The 21,114-nt window shown below is 44.1% G+C and overlaps 1 protein-coding gene across 2 annotated transcripts in view; it reads right to left on the bottom strand.

The window, feature by feature from the left end:
* The window catches only part of ENTREP1 (endosomal transmembrane epsin interactor 1), a 60,406-nt gene extending 48,726 nt beyond the window's left edge, over nt 1-11,680 (bottom strand). The window contains exons 1-2 of one of the 2 annotated variants that reach the window (XM_007466775.1): nt 11,276-11,680; nt 1,175-1,231 (exon numbers count right to left, since the gene is read on the bottom strand). In XM_007466775.1, the coding sequence (XP_007466837.1) occupies nt 1,175-1,231; nt 11,276-11,680 (462 nt within the window). The remainder of the gene's footprint in view (nt 1-1,174; nt 1,232-11,275) is intronic. The other variant, XM_007466776.1, reaches the window with a different exon arrangement.
* Between the last annotated feature and the right edge of the window lie 9,434 nt (nt 11,681-21,114).

The raw sequence follows: 21,114 nt of genomic DNA, 5'->3' as shown, positions 1-21,114 counted from the left end.
ATTCTGAGATTGCCCAAACAAAGTACTGTAACAATAAAAAATAATGTATTTATGATTTAAGCTGAGATTTGCTTTAAAAGAATGTGGAGGAAAAAAGAATGTGGAAGGGGTGGGGAATGGGTAAGCGTCTAACTGAACAAGATTGGCTAAGGATTGATAATTGTTGAAGCTGGATGATTGATACAGGGAGTTCATTATATCATTCCCTTCACTTTTGTGTATGTTCAAAATGCCCAGAGTAAGCCGTTTAGTGCGGTTTTTTTTAAGACTATTTTTTAAATTAATTAAATAATTTGGCTGCTTTGGGTTATTACTTGCAGCACGCGGGCTCTTTGTTGCGCCGCACAGGCTTCTCTCTAGTTGTGGCACACGAGCTCCAGAGTGTACAGGCTCAGTAGTTGCGGCGCATGGGCTGTTTCTCCGTGGCATGTGGGATATTAGTTCCCTGACCAGGGGTCGAACCCACGTCCCCTGCATTGGAAGGCGGATTCTTTTTTTTTTTTAATTTATTTATTTTTTAAAATTTATTTATTTTTGGCTGCGTTGGGTCTTCATTGCTGTGTGTGGGCTTTCTCTAGTTGCAGTGAGCAGGGGCTGCTCTTCGTTGCAGTGCACAGGCTTCTCATTGTGGTGGCTTCTCTTGTTTCAGAGCACGGGCTCTAGGCATGCGGGCTTCAGTAGTTGCAGCACATGGGCTCAGTAGTTATGGCACGTGGGCTCAGTAGTTGTGGCTTGTGGGCTCTAGAGAGTAGACTCAGTAGTGGCACATGGGCTTCGTTGCTCCACGGTATGTGGGATATTCCCGGACCAGGGTTCAAACCCGTGTCCACTGCACTGGCAGGTGGATTCTTAACCACTGTGCCACCAGGGAAGTCCCAGCCATTTAGTTTTGTTTTGCTTTGCTTTTGTTATATCTTTACAATAGATCTAATCCTGGAACTTGAAACACATGTATAGAATTGGGTATATAAGAAGCTTAAAGTGAATCAGAAAAGCAGCATAATTACTGTCTTACTTTACTGTCATGAGAACATCTGGCTTCTAATATTGTCCATTGTTAACTTCTTTTTTTAATGAACAAGGAAGCTTTAGCACTTTCTCAACAATTTATTTCAACAGACTTCATAAACAGCACATTTTACAAAGGGTAAAAATTTATAAGATCAGTACATACCAGGAGTATCATAGGCCGTTTCCAAGTTGTTAATCCTATGATTCCAGAGAGTATCACCTACAAGGATAAACAGGATCATAAATCTAGAAAAGGGACCCATTCCAATAAACTAATCCCCAGTCTCTGAAGTATATATTTTTTAAAAATACTGCAATTTCAAAGGCTTCTAACTCAAACATTTAATATTCCTGTTGATTATATGAGCCCTGGTATATGGTTTTAGACTATCTTTCTTGTCCAAGTTCCGGAAACTTTTTCACTGACTGCGTATGTTTTTTCTTAAGGTCAGTTAAGAACATACAAACAGAAACTAGCCTATCCTCTGAGTTAAGGAATCAGTATTTCCTATCCGGGTTTCCTGCCCCCAGTAGCACCTAATCTGTCATCAGAGTCAGCCGCATAAAAAGAATGTCTGGCTGCAACCCTCCCTTCATTTGGTGGGTACCCATCCTTCACGGGACAAGTCAATTCCTCAAAATGGTAAACAAGGCCTTCCAGGATCTTCCCCTGCCTACTTCTCAAGCCTGGTTTCCATATACTCCTGACTCACCCTCCTTCCAGGCATACTTGTCCTTCCTCAGACTGGCCAGGCTCTAGACATTCCAGGACTTTGTGCTTCTCTTTGTCACAGAGTCCTCTCTTCCCAACTCCCCTCCTAGCTGCCTGAGAACTCCTATGCATTCTGCAAGGCCCCAACACACAGACATCACCTCTGATAAGCCATATTAATCTTAACACCCCACACTCCTGTAAGCCCTCTACATATAATTTTCTCCCCCCAAAAAACTCATTGCATTTTTGTCTTGCCCACTGACTGTGAATGCCTGTCCTGTCTCTCTGAATCCCCAGCTCCTAGCAAAGTGCTTGACACATGATTGGCAATTAGTAAATGTTCCTGAACTTTTATTCCTCAAAGGCGGAGGGACTACAGTGAGAAATATCTCATGTTGCAAAATGACACGTCAATAAACAATAACCTAAAATCCTCAGTAAAGAAGAACCAGCATTTTGCCAAAACGTAATCTGGAAGACAACATCAGCCTTTTGAATAACACAGCTCACTAGGCAGTTAGGAAAGGATAAGCAAAGTAATTATTCAGCCCAGGGTCGCTCTGATGACCTTTGTGTACGTAATAAAGTGCATCTGCTGAAAGCAGTTATGAGGATTTTCTTTCAAGTGCACTTTTCACCAAAATCACTCAAATGCACCACTTCACAATAACTATTTATTTAACTACAAATCAGTAAGGATTACAGTGCTACTTGAAACCCAAAGCTCACAGGCCTACCTGCAATACTCTCTATTCTCCATTTACTGACTGAGGGTAATCATTTCACAACAAACCAGTAGAGGACAAGTCTACCCATTTACATCAAGGACCAAAAAACATATATGGGGCTTCCCTGGTGGCGAGCAGTTGAGGGATATTTCCTTCCTCTAAACGATTTCTTCCTGGAAACACACTTGGTGAGGCTTGTCTAGAGGGTATGGGTGACGTCTACATACAAACTGGAACTTGGAATCCATGAGATCTTGGGGTCCAGGCTCCTTACTTGGCTTTGAATTATACACACACATGCACAGGGGTATGATATTTACAAAAAAAAAAAAAAAAATCATAAAAGATACTCTTCCTCCTCTTCTTTTTCTCTCTCAGCAAACACTTCACTGGAAATCACTTCATGTTTACTGGACTAGCTCTCATTCATTTCCATTTAATGGTTACATAATATTCCTTTGTACAACCACTACCTAATGTATTCAATCATTTCCATATTCATGGGTATTCACTCTATTTCCAGTTTTTTGCCCCCAAACAATGTTGCAGTAAACATCATGGCCATATATCCTTACAAACAAGTGCTTTTTATTTCTGCTGAATAAAGTCCCAGGAGTAGCGCTGCTAAGTTGAAAGGGGCATGTGTATAATAAGTACATAAATAAATAAAATGTTTTTAATAGATCATGACAGATACAATTATCATTTCCAATGAAGGGTCTCTAGGACAAAAGAACTAAGCTTGCTTTCTTTCTTTTTAAACTCAAGAATTTTATTTTATTGTTTTTTTATTTTTTAAATTTATTTATCTTTGGCTGCGCTGGGTCTTAGTTGCGGCATGCAGGACCTTCGTTGTCACATGTGGGATCTTTAGTTGCAGCATGCGGAATCTTTAGTTCTGGAATGCATTATCTTTAGTTGTGGCATGCGGAATCTTTAGTTGTGGCATGCGGGATCTAGTTCCCTGAGCAGGGATCAAAGCAGGGCCCTCTGCATTGGGAGCACAGAGACTTTTTTTCTTTAAAGATTTTTTCGATGTGGAACATTTTTAAAGTCTTTATTGAATTTGTTACCATATTGCTTCTGCTTTATGTTTTGGTTTTTTGGCCCCGAGGCATGTGGGATCTTAGCTCCCGACCAGGGATCGAACCCGCACCCCCGGCATTGGAAGGAGAAGTCTTAACCACTGGACCGCCAGAGAAGTCCCCTAAACTAGATAGTTTTCTTCTTCCCTCCCTCCCTCCTTCCCTCCCTTCCTCCCTTCCTTCATTTCTCCCTCCTTCCCTCCCTCCCTCCTTCCCTTTCTCTTTAGAGAGGACTTTGCATATATGAGCAAACTAAATTTAAAACATAATTGTTGGGACTTCCCTGATGGCACAGTGGTTAAGAATCCGCCTGCCAAAGCAGGAGACAAGGGTTCGAGCCCTGGTCTGGGAAGATCCCACATGCTGCGGAGCAGCTAAGCCCCTGCGCCACAACTACTGAGCCTGCACTCTAGAGCCCGTGAGCCACAACTACTGAGCCCGCGTGCCACAACTACTGAAGCCCATGCACCTACAGCCCATGCTCCACAACAAGAGAAGGCACCGCAATGCGAAGCCCACGCACCGCAAAGAAGAGTAGCCTCCGCTCGCTGCAACTAGAGAAAGCCTGCACGCAGCAACGAAGATCCAACACAGCCAAAAATAAATAAATTAAAAATAAGATAAATTTTTTAAAAAAAGAAATATCAACAATCTCAAAATATATGTGACAAAGAAACTTAAGACCTCAGTAGGAAGAAATATAAAGCTTACTGAACAATATTAAAGACCCAAATAAATCAAGACATATACCACATTCATGGGTTGGAAGACAAAATACTTAAAGATACCATTTCCATTTGAATTGTTTTGTAGACTCCGCACACACAAATGTTAAATTTCAACAGGATTTTTGTAAACCACCCTTCTTTATAGGATGCTTCAAGAAACTACATTCTAGTTGTAGGTGGGAGTTGTAGTTACATCCACCCCAGTCCTGAGCCCTGCCCTCCCATTCTTCAAGATTAAGTAAGCCCAACACACTTGGGGAACCCCGTGAGTGGTGAGATAGAGAAGGGGAAGCAGAGGAAGTAGGAAGCCTCTGGAATGTGGAATAAAAGTGCTGCAGCTGGGGATGAATCCTTTAAGAGCTCAAGAGTGAAGGGAATGGAGGTTCACATTTCGGGGAGGGGTGTGCAATTCATGACTGGGGAGAGAGGATGGGGAAGTGAAAGAGGAAGAGGCAGAGTATTCAATGCGTCCGCTTCCATCAATGGCAGCAGCAGCTGGAGCTCCATCAGAAGGGACCCAAGATCCCTTAACACTGGCCTTCCATTACCCCATAATGCTATTCCTTGTTCAATTGTGTTCTACACTCACTTGCAATCCCATGAGGGCTTGGATCTCTGAATATTCACTCAAGTATCACTAAAGGCTGCTAGAGGCACTCAATTAGTTATGGCAAGAGTCAACAAACAATTGAATGGATGATGAATAAATGAATGATGAAGGTCAAAAACAGGAGATGAACTTGCTCAAAGATGACTACGTAAGCCTAAACGTATTTTTCACTCCCGTGCTTCTTAAAAGAGTACATCAACAGCAAAAAGCAACTCCATCAGCATTCTTTCCACCCAGTGCAAGATGCAACTTGCTCGGAATAAACAGGCGAGAACCTATTTTCTAACACCAAATTATCTCTATATCACTATAATGAGATTTATTACAATTTTGGTTTCACTCACTTGTGACCCATTCTTTGTAGCTTATGGGGAAAAGCAGAGGCCTTTCTTTTTTTCTGATATTGCAAAGAAGGATTCTAAGATACTCCAGGCAAGAATCACTGTTACCCACCACATGTGGTGAATGTGCCTTAACTTTCCAGCTTAAAAATCAAATCATTAAAGTCAAAAGCATATAATTCTACTACCTTATTTTTCTGTGTTAATCCATTAACATACCTTAGGGCGAAAATGTTCTGAATTGTTTGTCAAAAGTTGCCATATCTAAACATAGAGTTAAAAAGAGCCATGTTATAGGTGTCCCATATTTACAATATTCACACTTCTTAATAACCTATCTTGCCCTATAGCTTTTACACTGGATATATTTTTTAAATGTATGTGTGCATGTATCATTCTTTATCTGCCCAGGGTAACTCAGTAAAAGATCCGACAAAGTGGACAACTGGGTATTTCTCATGTATACTTGTTGGTTACCACAATGTCCCACCAAAAAACAAACAAACAAACAAAAAAAACTAGCCCGTTCACCTTATCTTTTTTCTTTTTTTTTTTTTTGCGGTATGCGGGCCTCTCACTGCTGTGGCCTCTTTCATTGCAGAGCACAGGCTTCAGACGCGCAGGCTCAGCGGCCATGGCTCACGGGCCCAGCCGCTCCGCGGCATGTGGGATCTTCCCGGACCGGGGCACGAACCCGTGTCCCCTGCATCGGCAGGCGGACTCTCAACCACTGCGACACCAGGGAAGCCCCCCACCTTATCTTAATTAAATATTGCCTTGATGTTTAAAAAACACTGATAGAAGTACTAGTATGTGCCAGGCCTGGGGCTAGGACTCAGCAACGAAGCATTTTCCTAAATGTTCTCTAATTACTCTCTCTCAAAATCAATCCTGAGGCAAGAATCATCCCACGCATTTTACAGATGAGTAACTGAGGTTGAGAGGCTCAAAGACTTGCTCAAGAACTTATCATCATGGATGGACCTAGAGACTGTCATACAGAGTGAAGTAAGTCAGAAAGAGAAAAACAAATATCATATATTAACGCATATATGTGGAATCTGAAGAAATTGGTATAGACGATCTTATTTACAAAGCAGAGATAGAGACACAGACGTAGAGAAGAACAAACATATGGATACCAAGGGGGAAAGGGGGTGGGGTGGGAGGAATTGGGAGACTGGGATTGACATATATACACTATTGATACTATGTATAAAATAGATAACTAATGAGAACCTACTGTATGTAACAGGGAGCTCTACTCAGTGCTCTGTGGGGACCTAAATGGGAAGGAAGTCCAAAAAGGAGGGGATGTATGTATACGTATAGCTGATTCACTTTGCTGTACAGTATAAACTAACACAATATTGTAAAGCAATTATACTCCAATAAAAAAAAGAACTTATCATGTGACTCTGCTGTTGTGTAAAAAGAAATTTAAATTCATCTCAAAAGTTATACTTAAAAATACTCCTTCAATATTAAAGTAGTATTTGATGATTATGATGATTATGATAGAAAAAAATGTACTTACTGTTGTTTAACTGGTAGAGACTAGAATTTTTGTGTTAGTTTCCACTCTGGACCATTCATTCTCTTTTTTTACATTCTGTCATTGTAAATTTTTTTTAATAGGTTTACCTTAAGGTTCACCAATGTCTGTCTCTTTATAAGGAACTGGAATCTTGACAAAGAATCACAGACTCAAGGGAGGGGGGACCATGAGTTCAGGTCAGTGACTTCAACAGGGAGACATGAATGTATGTAGATGATAAAGGCTATTAGGGCCCCCAGAGAAGAACAAAAAACAATAACTAATTCTCTACCACTTGCCTGAAATATCTCCCAAGGATCATATATGTCATCAGAGTCAGGAATTCTGTTTTTTGAGGGAGACACAAACCAATGCAACTCTCTCTACTCTTTCATTAATCTAAAACAGTGTGGTAGGCTGGTCTCCCATAGTCCCAGCGGAATCTAACTAATATTAGCTAACTATGCCTCCAAATCAGGAGCCAGGATAGCGTGGCCTGAACACGAACATGGAGATCCTCCCTCTGCCCTCACCTGGGTCAAGCTTCAGCATGTTTTTAAAGTGTCTACTCGCTTAGTTTCATGAACTTTGGGAATAATAGTAGATTGAGTCATTAACCAAGGACACCAGCAAGAAAATAAATGATCACAGAGTGCTCAAAAACAATGAGCACATTAAAAACACTCCCTTCAAGTTGTTGAAAGTAAGTATGTAAAGTATGGGAAAAGAGTCTTTATAGGACTTGTTAATTCTCAAACATATATTACAATAGATAAAATACACCTTCAAGGTTCAGACAAGTGAAGGAAGACTCCAAATCTCGGGCTCAAGGTGAGAATAACACTTACAGTGGTATATATGGAAAAATATTCTTGAACTGTAGTGTGTTTAACAAAATAGTCCTTTCAAATGAATATATTTGTCCCTTATGAGCAAAATTTTTACTGCAGCCAAAAGATTTGCTGACTTCGTTGATACAGCAGACTCAGGCATATAATGGTCATTCAAAGCTTGAAATATGAGGATATCCTTCTACTGTGTTCCTACGTGGGTTTGAAGTAACCTTAGACTTAAGCTGGCACTGCCACTCAACTACCTACTTTCATATGCCAGTCAAACTTCTGAGCGATAAATAAAACATGGTATAGCAACACAATGGGATCTCATTTGTCCATAAACAGGAATGACGTAGTGATACATGTCACAACACGGATGTGCCTTGAAAATGTTACGCCAAGTGAAAGAAGCCAGTCACAAAGGACCATTTGTTGTATGATCCCATTTATATGAAATGGCCAGAATAACAAATCCATAGAGACAGAAAGTAAATTGATCAGCAGTTGCTTAGGGATAATGGAGTAAGGAAGAAATGGGGTATGACTGTTAATGGGTACAGGGTTTCTTTTGGGGGGTGATGAAAATTTTCTAAAATTGATTTTGGAGATGGTTGCAGAACTGTGAATTTAATAAAAATCATTGAACTGCACACTTTAAATGGGTGATATAAGTAGATTTAAATGGAATGTGAATTATATCTCAATAAAGCTGTCATTAAAAAAAAATTCTGCAGTCCTCAAGTCATAATTTTTAAGCTTTTCTCATAAAACTTTAGTTTAGCTGACTTTAAATTAGTTACAACGTGCTATCAAGCCCCTTCCTTTTAACTATTAAGCCCCTTTCTTTTAGAAATACATTCTGAAATATTTAATGCTGAAACTACAATACTGGAGATTTGCCTTAAAATAATCCAGTGGGTGTTACCAAGGGGGAGTGGGCATGAGTATACAGTGACCATGTAAATGTTGATAACTACTGAAGCTGGGTGACGGGTCAATGGGTGTTCTTTCTATATTTGTTGAGATTTAAAATTTTCAAAATAAAATTTAAAAGGTAGAGTGGGGTTCTTAAGACTTCCTGGTCACTTCTCTGCTGTCTCTCTAGTCCACTTATATTTTCTTTTTAAAAACATACATGTGTTGAAATATTTACAGGTGTAATGATGTGATGTCTGAGATTTGTTTCAAAATAACGTGGGAAGTGAATCTGACAAATGGACTAGAGGGCACGCTGAAGCTAATTTCTACCCTGCTTAGAACACCCATCCTTCTGGAGTTATCAGAACACATAGAAGGAATTCCCTGGTGGTGCAGTGGTTAGGACTCTGCGCTTTCACTGCCGAGAGCCCGGGAAACTAAGATCCCACAAGCTGCCCGGTGCAGCCAAAAAAAAAGAACACATAGAGCCGGCAGCAGAGCCAGAAAGAGGTACAGGAGGTAAAACAACTGTTAGAGCTGGGTGAGGAATATATGAAGGTTCATTGTACAGTGTTTGAATAAATTTAAAATTTTCCATAAAGCAGAGTTTAAAAAAAAACATCTCTCTCACACACATAAATTCAAAAGGTATGCTACTGCTGAGACTTTTTTCCTGCAACACCAGGAGAGTCATGGGGCTTAATGCCATTCTCAAATCCTATTCAGTTGTTCTGGACATCTACTATCTGTTGGTTCTGTTGTCACTTTGCAAATTCTGAGGACAACCTCAGAAACAGGCCACAACAAATAAGAATAACAAACAGTTGCAAGTTTGCGTATAGAGTTGGGGGCACAGTGTGGGAAATGGACCCTGTGGAAGAGACTTAGTTCCAAATCACTCATTCTTTCCCTGCTCTGGAGCTCCAAATCACTCATTCTTTCCCTGCTCTGGTTTGCTGGGTCCCAGAGACAAGGATGTGCCCAGCCAGCAGGCCCAAGCTAGCAGTCTTTATCTTCTAGCTGATTCCTCTTTTTTTTTCTTTTTTAATAGTTCATCAAATCTAACTATGGCTTGACTGACATCTAAAGTGTATTTACCTCTGAAATAATTCACAATAGTACACTGATTTAGGGGTTTAATTTTAGGAGGGAAAAAAATAGTTTTCAATAATCCTAAACTAGCTATCTTTGAGAAGACAAGAGATTATGATTTTACAAAGAGCAAATCCCTAAAAATGTATGCAAGAGTCACTTCTGGCCCGTGGTATTTAGAGAAATAAAATGCAGCCACCATTTGGCTGAATTTAGTCTGACAAGTGGACTAAGGAGCATAACGGATCTAATCCCTACCCTGCTGGGAATACTCCTCTTTCTGAAGTTTTAAAGGACTCCCAGAGCCCAGTGAGAGAGCCCAAGGGTAGGGCCAGGAGGGTGGGATTCCTTTTACACGATGCACAGATTGTGAATTCCACCCACCACAGTAAGATCATCCAGCATCAAAATATTTCAAAAAGAAGAACAAACTGGCATCAGTTTAAGTATAAAATGTCAGGCCAGGTTCTAGGTACCTAATGTTCTTACAGTTCTTATTCAAACAATTACTTTGGGTTCAATTAGTTCTCCCTATATTCTTAAAATTTGGTCTTGAATCTGGGTTTGTGTGGACCTGCAAGGACAATTTTCAGCCATTCAAAATATACATTCATTACAGATCTTAGTAAAAACTATAGGCATTGCCAGGCTTTTAGATTTAGTTTAGAGAAAGGCCGTTTACTTTAAATGAATTCATCTTCCACAATCATTCCACGAAAACCTATTTCCAGGTCTCTCAATCCTCAGCAAACCTCAAGACACAGGATGCCTTGGAAGCTGTGAAATCGTTAGGAGGCAGGGACGAGCAGCCACCAGTTTCCATAAACGCTCGAGGGCAGCAGCCTTTTGCCTCAGAACAGCCTTCCCTGTCGCAGGAGGCAGGGCCGGTAGGGCCTGTACCGGAGCGGGGAGACATCTCCGGCTAGTTGGGACTTCGGCAAGCTTATCCGAACCACGATGGGTTCGGGTTCTGGAGAATTAAATTCTGCCCATCAGTCTGCGTGGCTCCAGGAACCTAGTGCGGGCTTAGGGCCCTCCTTTAATGACCAAGTACGTGGGTGCGTTCACACACCCTGTTATTACCTCCTGAACTCGTCCACAGGTACAGTGGAGCTACCCTACTCCAGACACTTCACATTTACTTGTGCCTTAGTGCGGAATAAAAACAAGTGACGTGGGCCAACCTGTCACTTCATCCATCCCACAAATACTCCTACTATGTGCCAGGCACTGTTGATACATCAGTGAACAAAACAGATGAAGATCCTTGCCCTCCCCGTGCGGACGTTGTCAGCGAAGTAAATACTCAATAGCTGAAAGAAGTTTACTCATTTTCTTCCCGCTTTTTTGTCACCCACCCCCATCCTTCCAATCTCCCAAATAGCCGGAAATCGGGTTTATTCTATTAGTTTGACAGGAACAACAAAACCCTTTAGCCTACAAGGAATAGACACTGTCCAGGTGCAACCCAATTCGCCCCAGAATTCTCTCTCTCTTACACCTTTATTTTTCCCCAGCCTCAACGCCTCCAAAAACTTCAACTGGCCTGAGGGGCTGTGCTCCCGAAGGGCAGCCCTGGGGCGATCAATCACGGGGCAGTGGAGGCGAACGGCCTGAGCCCCCTGCTCCCCGGGTGGGCCCTGCCGAAGCGAGCGGGGCACGCGCGCCACTCACCGAGGAGCCGGCCCAGAACGGGCACGAGTTCTTCACCTGCGGGGAGCTGCTCAGCGACAGCGCCCCGAAGCTGAGTGCCACCATGCAGCAGCCCAGGATCAGCTGCAGCAGACCGAGCGACAACAGCGGGCGAGCGGGCAGCAGCGCCGAGCCCGGGGCCGCGGCGGCGGCCCGGCGGGAGGAGAGCGCGGGCGGCGGGGCCAGCACCCCGGCGGCGGCGGCGGTGGCCGCGCAGCGAGGCCGCGCCGGGGGCTGCAGCGCGGCCCGGGGCCAGCGCGGCCGTAGCGGGGGCAGCGGCGGCTCCTGGGCGGCGGCGGCCGCGGTGCCCGGGCCCCCGGCCTGTGGCCCGCCCGAGAGCCCAGCCACCGGGCAGCAGGAGCCCGGGAGCACCACGGGCAGGGACATGGGCGGGCGGGGAAGGAGCGGCCGGTGGCGGCGGTAAGAAGACGCGGAGCGCAGCCGCGGGCGCCGCGCACCGGGGAAGGGGGCGGGCTCCGAGGCCCGGGGGAGGGAAGGAAATGCGCACGACCCAACCACTTGCTGCTGCTGCTGCCGCCGCCGCCCCGACTCCCGCCGGCCGCACCCACCTGCCAGCCGGCGGGTCCGCCTCCGGCCGCCCGGGCGCGCCCCACTCCCACCCGGGCACACCCACGCGCGCCCTTCGCTCACGCCGCGCAGCGCCGCTACCCTTTGGGGTCCGGCCGAACCCACGCTCGCTCGCCGGTCTCCAGGAAAGGTGCCCTGCCCCAATATTTAAAATTGGTCCCTCGGGCTAGGAGGGAACGGCGGTCTGGGCGCGGAGGTACAGGCAGCCGACGGTCTGAGACTGTCCCCACCCGCCAAGCTGGGGCGGGACAGGAGCGCCGCCGAAGCGCTGTGGACCCTCGGCCCCTTCAGGTCCAGCCCAAAGAGCGACTCTGGCATCCTTTAATACGAAGGGAGCCTGGCTTTAAACTTTTTCCCCCGGGGAGGGAGGATGGCAGGAAGAGGAGCTGTGGATGACTTGGTGGGAAAAGTCTAAGGCTCAGGGCTTCGGGGAAGGACAACGCAGAGCGAAGTCACCGTTCGCGTGGGGCTTCCGGGCGCTGACATTGTGCTGCGGCCCCTCCGCCTGGAAGTTGGGGCGTGGGGGGGTGGGGGGTGGAGTGCTTTCCCGGCACCAGAGTAGGAGCGAGCAGGAGCCCAAGGTTACCTTGGAAGTATCCCGCCTCCAGAAAGAAAGAAGCGGGGGCGGTCCGTAGCGCGTGGCAAGGGTTACACTCTGTGGCCGACTCATCTTGACTCATGAGCTGTATTAGGCATCACCTGGTAGAACGTAGAATCCCAAACTTCTAAAGAAATAGCCTAATAAAAACATAATCTGTTTTGGGTAATTTATAAGATATATTTAGAGCTTAAAAAACTGACTCGCCTTTGTAAAAGGATTTTACCTAATAGTCTACCCTTCCCTCGGAAGAATTCTTATGTGTTGAAAGTGTTCGTATACATAAAATGATCATAATAGATTTTTTTTCCAAGTTTAAGAACCAGAGCAGTGTCGCTTTGCAGTAAGACAGCCTTTGTATTAGGTTTCTCATTTTATCAGTAAGGTGAGGGTATTTTATATTCTCCTGTCCAATAAACCAAAGGAAATGTGTATCCGTTTTTATGCTCTGCTTGCAAAGGCTATATTTATTTTGGTCATTACTTACTTCAGCCCACAGTGTGATGCACTGCCAACGTGCATGTGTGTTTACATGTACACTTTTTGAATAATTAAAGCACCTGTGAGAGGGAGATCATTTCAGTGCTTTGTGACCACCTAGAGGGGTGAGATAGGGAGGGTGGGAGGGAGATACAAGAGGGAGGGGATATGGGGATATATGTATACGTATAGCTGATTCACTTTGTTATATAGCAGAAACCAACACAACATTGTAAAGCAATTATACTCCAATAAAAATGTTAAAATAAAATAAATAAAGCACCTGTGATTAATAGTCCCAAGGACTTCTTTTACAAACTCTTGTTGAAAATAAACTTCAAATCCTGGAGAAAAAAATGGACTTAAAATAAACATTTAAAGTATGTTGCTTCATGCACTTTCAAACATTTTACAGTATATATCCTTCTTTTTTTTTTTTTTGAGGTACGCGGGCCCCTCCCTGTTGCGGCCTCTCCCGTTGCGGAGCACAGGCTCCGGACACGCAAGCTCAGCGGCCATGGCTCACGGGCCCAGCCGCTCCGCGGCATGCGGGATCTTCCCGGACCGGGACACAAACCCGCGTCCCCTGCATCTGCAGGTGGACTCTCCACCACTGTGCCACCAGGGAAGCCCTACAGTACATATTCTTAAATGGCTGGTGATGTTAAACTGAAAGCTTCTTGTGTGCTAGTTTGTACATTTTATTTTATGCACAAGCTTAAAGGTATTTAATTTTTAAGATTCTACTCTATTGTGAAATATAAAAAAGTCTGATTGAGTCTTGGGAAATTCTGTCAGCTTAACAAATCTATTCCTGTGGTCAGTCCCTGACACCTGAAATGTACTGTCAAAAATGTATTCTTGGGCTTCCCTGGTGGCGCAGTGGTTGGGAGTCCGCCTGCCGATGCCGGGAACACGGGTTCTTGCCCTGGTCCGGGAAGATCCCACATGCCGCGGAGCAGCTAGGCGCGTGAGCCATGGCCGCTGAGCCTGCGCGTCGGGAGCCTGTTGCTCCAAAACGGGAGAGAAAAGTTTTCTCTGGGTCTGGGTAGGTTGGTGCTAGAAGTCAGATATCCTCTTCTGTTGGATGGTTAATGGCTGGAAAGGGAGAGCTCCAGGGGAGGTGATAACCATCTGTTTCTTGCTGTGGGTGCCAGTTACATGAGTGAGACTCATTTTGAGAAAATTTATGGAGTTACATTTTGTGCAGTTCTCTGCATTTTATATTTAAACACTTTAAAGTATTTCTAAGTCCTTTATTCTTAAATTTTTTGTCTATTTCCCTATACAGAAACGATGATAGCCGAGGGTAATTTAAATCCATAGATAGTTTTATCCAATAGCTTTACTTATTTTTTCAGGCCACTAAACATTTTTCAAAGCTGCTAATTGAGTTGTTGTGCAGTAATTTTATTTTATGTTGTTGTTATTGGCCACATTTATATCTGTGAAGATTCTTTTTCATAAACACAAATCCATAAAAAATTGCCCTAACCTTTAAGATTATACCAAATAGCACTCTTGAGTATTTGAGCTTTGACTTTTATAACCCAAGCTTGACTCTTTGCATCTGCCAAGCAGTTGCTTACAATAAGTCCTTATTTATACGTGATCAAGCTGAGTTGTATGTAACTAAATTCTTATATGATGATTCAGAGCCATTGATTTCAGGTTGGCTTTAAAACATTAAGTGAGGATTCTGGAAAACAGTCTGGCAGTTCATCAAAAAGTTAAACATAGAATTATCATTTGACCCAGTAATTCCACTCCTAGGTGTATACCCAAGAGAAGTGAAAACATATCCACATAAAAGCTTGGACACAATTCGCTTTATTCACAGTAGCCCAGAAAGTAGAGGCAACCCAAATGTGGATGAATGAATAAACAAAATGTGGTATTATGGATGAATTTGTTTATCCTGCATAAACAAAATGCAGGATAGCCATGCAATGGAGTATTTTCAGCAATAAAAAAGGGTGAAGAAAAAAAAGGGTGAAGTGTACTGTAACATGCTATGACGTGAATGAACCTTGAAAACATCACACTAAGTGAAAGAAGCTAGTCACAAAAGACCATATATTATATGATTCCTTTTATATGAAATCTCCAGAGCAGACAAATCCATAGAGAAAGAAAGTAGATTAATGGTTGCTTAGAGATGGGGGCAGAGGGGGTGTATTAGACGATTGAATTGGGGGAGGGTTATAGCTAAAGGGTCAGTTTACTTTTTCAGGTGAAAAAAATCTTCTAAAATCTATTATGGTGATGATTGCCTAACTTTGTGCATATACTAAGAACCATTGAATCGAACACTTTAAATGGGTGAATTGTATCTCAATAAAGATTACATGTGAATCTATCTTTATGTCTCAATAAAGCCCTTACCAAAAAATATTAAAAATAATTAAAGAAGAACACGTGGAAAATTTGACCAGGCATTTCATTATGTAGGTGAAAGTTCAAGGAAACAACGGTTGTAGTGTATTATTGGGTGGAACCCAGCTGCCAGCTTTCCTCAATATCAAAGCCAAATCCGAGGAGGAGAAATTTCCATCAACTCTTCCCCTCCCTCTACCTCATTTTCCACTCATCGAACTCAAAGACTTTACCTCCCAGGAATTCAGGTTCTCTCACTCAGGTTACACTGGGCACTTTAACACAGACTCTTCAGTTCTTCCCACCATTTCTCAGAAGCCTCAACGTGTCAGCTAATTACAGGAGGTTATTCCCTGTTAGAGCGAGCGCTGTTGCAGAAACTCCTCAAAACTTGTTCCCTGGCAACCTGCCTCCAGTGCTTGCATTTTACGAGAAGAGCTTCTCTGAGTAAGGCAGAATGGAACCTAGAAGTCCTCATTTAATATGGCTACTCTGGAGCAGCTTCGCAAAGTTTGGTCCAAGGACTAAATAACCACTCCGGAAGCAGGTCAAAATGCAAGTTCACGGGCTTCCTCCTCCTGCATGGAATCTGACACTCTGGATAGGTTGGGGAGCCTACATTTAACACATTTTTAAAAAATGTTAATGGATGGTAGTAGCCAGACTCGAGAATCTTTACATGGGGATTTTTATATGGGAAGGGACTAAGAGGTAGCAAATTAGCTGGAAGGGGAAGGCAGGGGATTTGGCTTGAAGACAAACTGAGATGTAAATATGTTGGAGGGAGGAGTTTGGCTGGTCCCCAGGCAGACACTGCTGCTCGGGTGATTCTAATGCACAGGAAGGACTTAGACCACTGGGTTCTAATGGCAAGGGGACTATATTAGGAGCCAGACATCCAGGGCCCGAGCCCCTCGTCCACTCTGTGATCTTTAGCAGCATCAAGTTTCTCTAGCCTCAACTGATTGATCTGTCAAGTGCAAATTTGTGATGCTTCATCTGCCTGAGGCTGGACCATGGAATCACATGGAATCCCCAAGGCCTGCATTTTGAAATTAAGCCACTCTCATCACCATGATTTGTCAGGTCACCAGTAAGAGAGCAGAGACCAAGAAAAGCAGGTGAATTGGGGTGCAGAATGGTCAACTTTCAGACCCAAAATACCCAGGCAAAATGAAAAGTCCTTCGTTCTAAAGAGGATGTACCTGGGACAGGAACTAAGAATGAGGAACATGGAGCTTAAGATGCAGGAAAAGGAGCAACCTTGTGCTTTCTCTGAACCTCCTCATAACACTAACTACTGGTCTTGGCAGTCTGCTATAACCAGGCTTTGCGTGCGTTATTTGGAATACCCACATCTCTGTGTGGTAGCTCCTTGGCTGAATTGAGCCAAAAAAGAAGAGGAAGAAACGAAAGGAAAACTATTCATCTTTGGGCCTCTTGTGCTCGTAGTCACTGTTTGTCTCTCAACAGCCCATACCACGAAAATACAGTTGCTCTCCATGAAATGGTATGATACTAAATCACTCTCCCACCTCTTCTGATTTGAGAAACAGGCTGCCCTTGATAGCAGATGTGAGTTGTGTGCATTTGAAAGCCTTTCACATGCTTGCTTGCACACCTTGCTCTGATTTTATAAATTGGTATCTTGACATACATCAGTCTCTTATCCCAGGCCCATTTTTACTTTGGGGCTTTTAAATGTGCTGTTCCCTCTGCCAAAAATACTGTTGCATGCTTACCTCCTTGGTACCCAACCTACCTAACGTTTTCCCAGGACACTCCTACTCACCCCCAGTTAGAGACCGGAGCTCCTGTGCTCTGGAAAGTTGTCCTCGACACCCCCACAAGGCCCCCCAGAGGCCAGGTAAGGTGAGCCTGCTTGGTGCTTCCTTTCACCCTCAACTTCCCAGCATGGTCTTCGCCACACCATATTGTGATTGCCTGACATCTTGTCTAGATTCCTGTCTAGACTCTGCATGTGGGAGACACTCCAGAAAGGTAGCTCATATTTTTGTGGCATGGTCAAGACAGGATCATTTTTGAAACACAGGAGGACTTCGGTTTCTGCTCAGCACTGGCAGTGATTACCAAATGAAGAGCCAGCCATGTGTGCCCTTCTTGCCAGCTCTCAAGACTAAGTCCACCCAGACCATCTACTAAGTAGTAGGTTTGGCTATGAAGGAGTTGGCTGTGTATTTGTTCAGATTCTTTCCACCAAAGCTCAACAGGCTAATCCACACCAGTTTGACTAGAAAGGGGATGTAGGGACTTCCCTGGTGGCGCAGTGGTTAAGAATCCTCCTGCCAATGCAGGGGACATGGGTTCGAGCCCCAGGGCGGGAAGATCCCACATGCCGCAGAGCAACTAAGTCCGTGTGCCACAACTACTGAACCTGCACTCTAGAGCCTGTGAGCCACAACTACTGAGCCCGTGTGCTACAACTACTGAAGCCTGCGTGCCTGGAGCCCGTGCTCCACAACAAGAGAAGCCACCGCAATGAGAAGCCCGTGCACCACAACGAAGAGTAGCCCCCGCTCACCCCAACTAGACAAAGCCTGCGTGCAGCAACAAAGACCTAACACAGCCAATAAATAAATTAAATAATTAATTAAATTTATTTTTTAAAAAAGAAAGGGGGTGTATTGTGGCCATCAGAGACAAGAAACAGGGATGCAACCTGCCAGGACCATCTCTCTACCTCTTGTCATTCTACCAGGCTTGTGTCCATTACAGCAGACATGGCTACAGGAACTCTGGCATCTCATCTTTCCAGCTTACATCCAAGAAAAGAAGAATCCTCCCATCTCTCTAGCAAGGAAAGTCCTTAGAAGGATCATGATTGGTGCAGCCCAGCTTCTCTGCCCATTCTTTGAGCAATCCCTGAGGCCAGGAAAATAGAGCACCATAACGGGCCACCTTGGGTCACATTCCTACTTTAGTTTAGGAAGTAGGGTCTGTGCTAGGAATGGAGAGAGCAGGGACTGCGCTAGACAGACAGAACAAGTAGCTCCCATAGTGCCATACCAAACCTCGCCACAACCCATCTGGTTGTCATTTTGGTTTGCCGTCCGTCCTTCCTGCAGCAAAACCTTCACATCACCCCTTGACGAGCCATCACCCTGGTCAGAGGATGTCTTAGGGACCCCTACTCCCTGCTGATCCCCAAGAATAAACTAGCATACTGTATTCGCTGGACCTTTCCATGGCACTCTAGACTCTAATTTGGGGGATGGTGGGTCCCTGAGGAAAGGAAAAGAAAATACTTGATACTATATATATTCATCACTCAATGCTAGAATAATGTTGTGAGTCTAACAGCCACACAATTTCAGCATGGAGCCCCATTTCTTTTCCTTTTTTTTTTCTTTTTCTTCTTGGCTGTGTTGGGTCTTCGTTGCTGCACGCGGGATTCCTCTAGCTGAGGCAAGCAGGCGCTACTCTTCGTTGCAGTGCGCGGGCTTCTCATTGCGGTGGCTTCTCTTGTTGCAGAGCACAGGCTCTAGGTGCGCGGGTTTCAGTAGTTGTGGCTCACAGGCTCTATAGCACAGGCTCAGTAGTTGTGGCGCAAGGGCTTATTTGCTCCGCGGTAGGTGGGATCTTCCCGGACCAGGGCTCGAGCCCGTGTCCCCTGCATTGGCAGGTGGATTCTTAACCACTGCACCACCAGGGAAGTCCTGGAGCCCCATTTCTAAGCACCAGCATACAGCTCAAGAGGAGAAAGCTCTATTGAGAATTAAAATATATGTGTACCTTTAGGAACACTGCCTTTTAGAATCATAGAGGATTATGTCTCAAGGACACTTTAGTCATTCTCTAAGGCCATGATTCCCCACCTGTAGCTCAAGAACCACTTGGACACCATGCCTTATCTGAAGACTGAATAAATAATGTTTCATATGGATATTTTTCCAAATGTACACAGGTATGTTCATAATTAATAAAATAAAGTCATTAAAAGCATAATGACTCCAGGATCTAGGGTTAACAGATACTAAAAATAGCTACTGTCATATGATTTTCTGAGAAATACTTGAACTTTAAAAAAAAGCTCAGACAATTCAACTTCTAAGTATAAACACTAAGTAAAAGAGAAATGAGTTCTTATTGTCCAAACAAAAGATGTGCACAAGCATGTTCATGGCAGTTTTTTCATAAGAGCCCCAAACTGGAAACAATCCAAATGGCCATTAACAGGACACTGCAGAAACAAAATGTTATATTCATCTAATGGAACACTACACTGCAATGAAAAAAATAGCTACTGCTACTCTCAATAACATGAATGAATCTCAAAGACACAATGCTGAGTGAAAGAAGATGGGCACAAAAAAAGTGCATCCTGGGAATTCCCTGGAGGTCCAGTGTTTGGGACTCCACACTTTCACTGCAGGGGGCTCAGGTTCGATCCCTGGTTGGGGAACTAGGATCCCGCAAGCCACACGCCGAGGCCCATAAAAAAAAAAAAAAAATGTTGCATCCTGTATGAGTCCTTCCACATGAAGTTTAAGAGCAGACAAGCTTAATATATGCTGACAGAGGTCAGATGGTGATCTTTGCCAGAGGGGAGGGTGGTGTATTGGGGGTGGAGGGGAATGGGGGAAGATACATAATAAAGGAAGCTTCAGAGACACTGGAATGCTCTACACCTTGATATGGGTGATAGTCTCAGATATATACATACATAAAAATTCATAAAGCTGTGCATTTAAGATTTGTGTATATATCTGTACTTAGTTATAACAACCACAACAAAAAAAGGTCAGGATACATGAAAATTGGGTACTCGCTCATTTTAAAACTAAACATTAAATTTTAATTAAAAATTTAAAAGCAGGGCTTCCCTGGTGGCGCAGTGGTTGAGAATCCGCCTGCCAATGCAGGGGACATGGGTTCGAGCCCTGGTCTGGGAAGATCCCACATGCCGCGGAACAGCTGGGCCCGTGTACCACAACTACTGAGCCTGCGCTCTAGAGCCCGTGCTCCGCAACAAGAGAAGCCACCGCAATGAGAGGCCCGCGCACTGCAGCAAAGAGTAGCCCCCGCTCGCCGCAACTAGAGAAAGCCCGCATGCAGCAACGAAAATCCAACACAGCCAAAAATAAATAAAATAAATTTATTAAAACAAATTTTTTTAAAGCAACAATCTGATCTTCCAAGAGGGCTTGACCTAGCTGACTCACTCAGTAGAACAGGTCTCCTGATCCCCAGCTCAGAGCTGTTTCTATTATGTTACACTGAGGTACTGGGTCAATGTTGTACACATGGGGGACACAAGTTCTGTTCCAACCCAGGCAGCATGGTGACTCTGGGTTTATATAGTCATCCTCAAACCTGGACACATTATGTGGCATGAAGTCCCTTGGGACACCCCTGATGACTCAGTGGCAGTGTGGTTTGATGAAGGAGCTCAGGATGGTGAATCTAGACATCTTGGTCTTATTGGCCTCCTTACTGCACCAGGGCCTCTGCACTTGCTGTTCTATCTGGAATGATCTTCTCCCAGATATGTCTTGTTCCCTTATTTTATTCACTTTTTAGGGAAACCATCCCTGACCTTCTTATCAAATGTGGCACTTCCCCTCCTCCTTCACTCCCTATCTTCATATTCTGGATTTATTCCTGGTACTTAACACCATCTGACATTACATTGTTTATTATCTCCATGGGGATATGACAGATGTAAGCTCCACGAGGGACTTTGTGTGGAATAAGCCTATATTCTCATCTCCTAGAGCAGTGCCTGGTAAATAGGAATCAATAAACTTTTATTGAATGA

This window comes from Lipotes vexillifer, unplaced genomic scaffold (genome assembly GCF_000442215.2).
Source record: "Lipotes vexillifer unplaced genomic scaffold, Lipotes_vexillifer_v1.1 scaffold948, whole genome shotgun sequence".
NCBI classification, from domain to species: Eukaryota; Metazoa; Chordata; class Mammalia; order Artiodactyla; family Lipotidae; genus Lipotes; species Lipotes vexillifer.
This window is presented reverse-complemented; position numbering and strand designations above follow the sequence as displayed.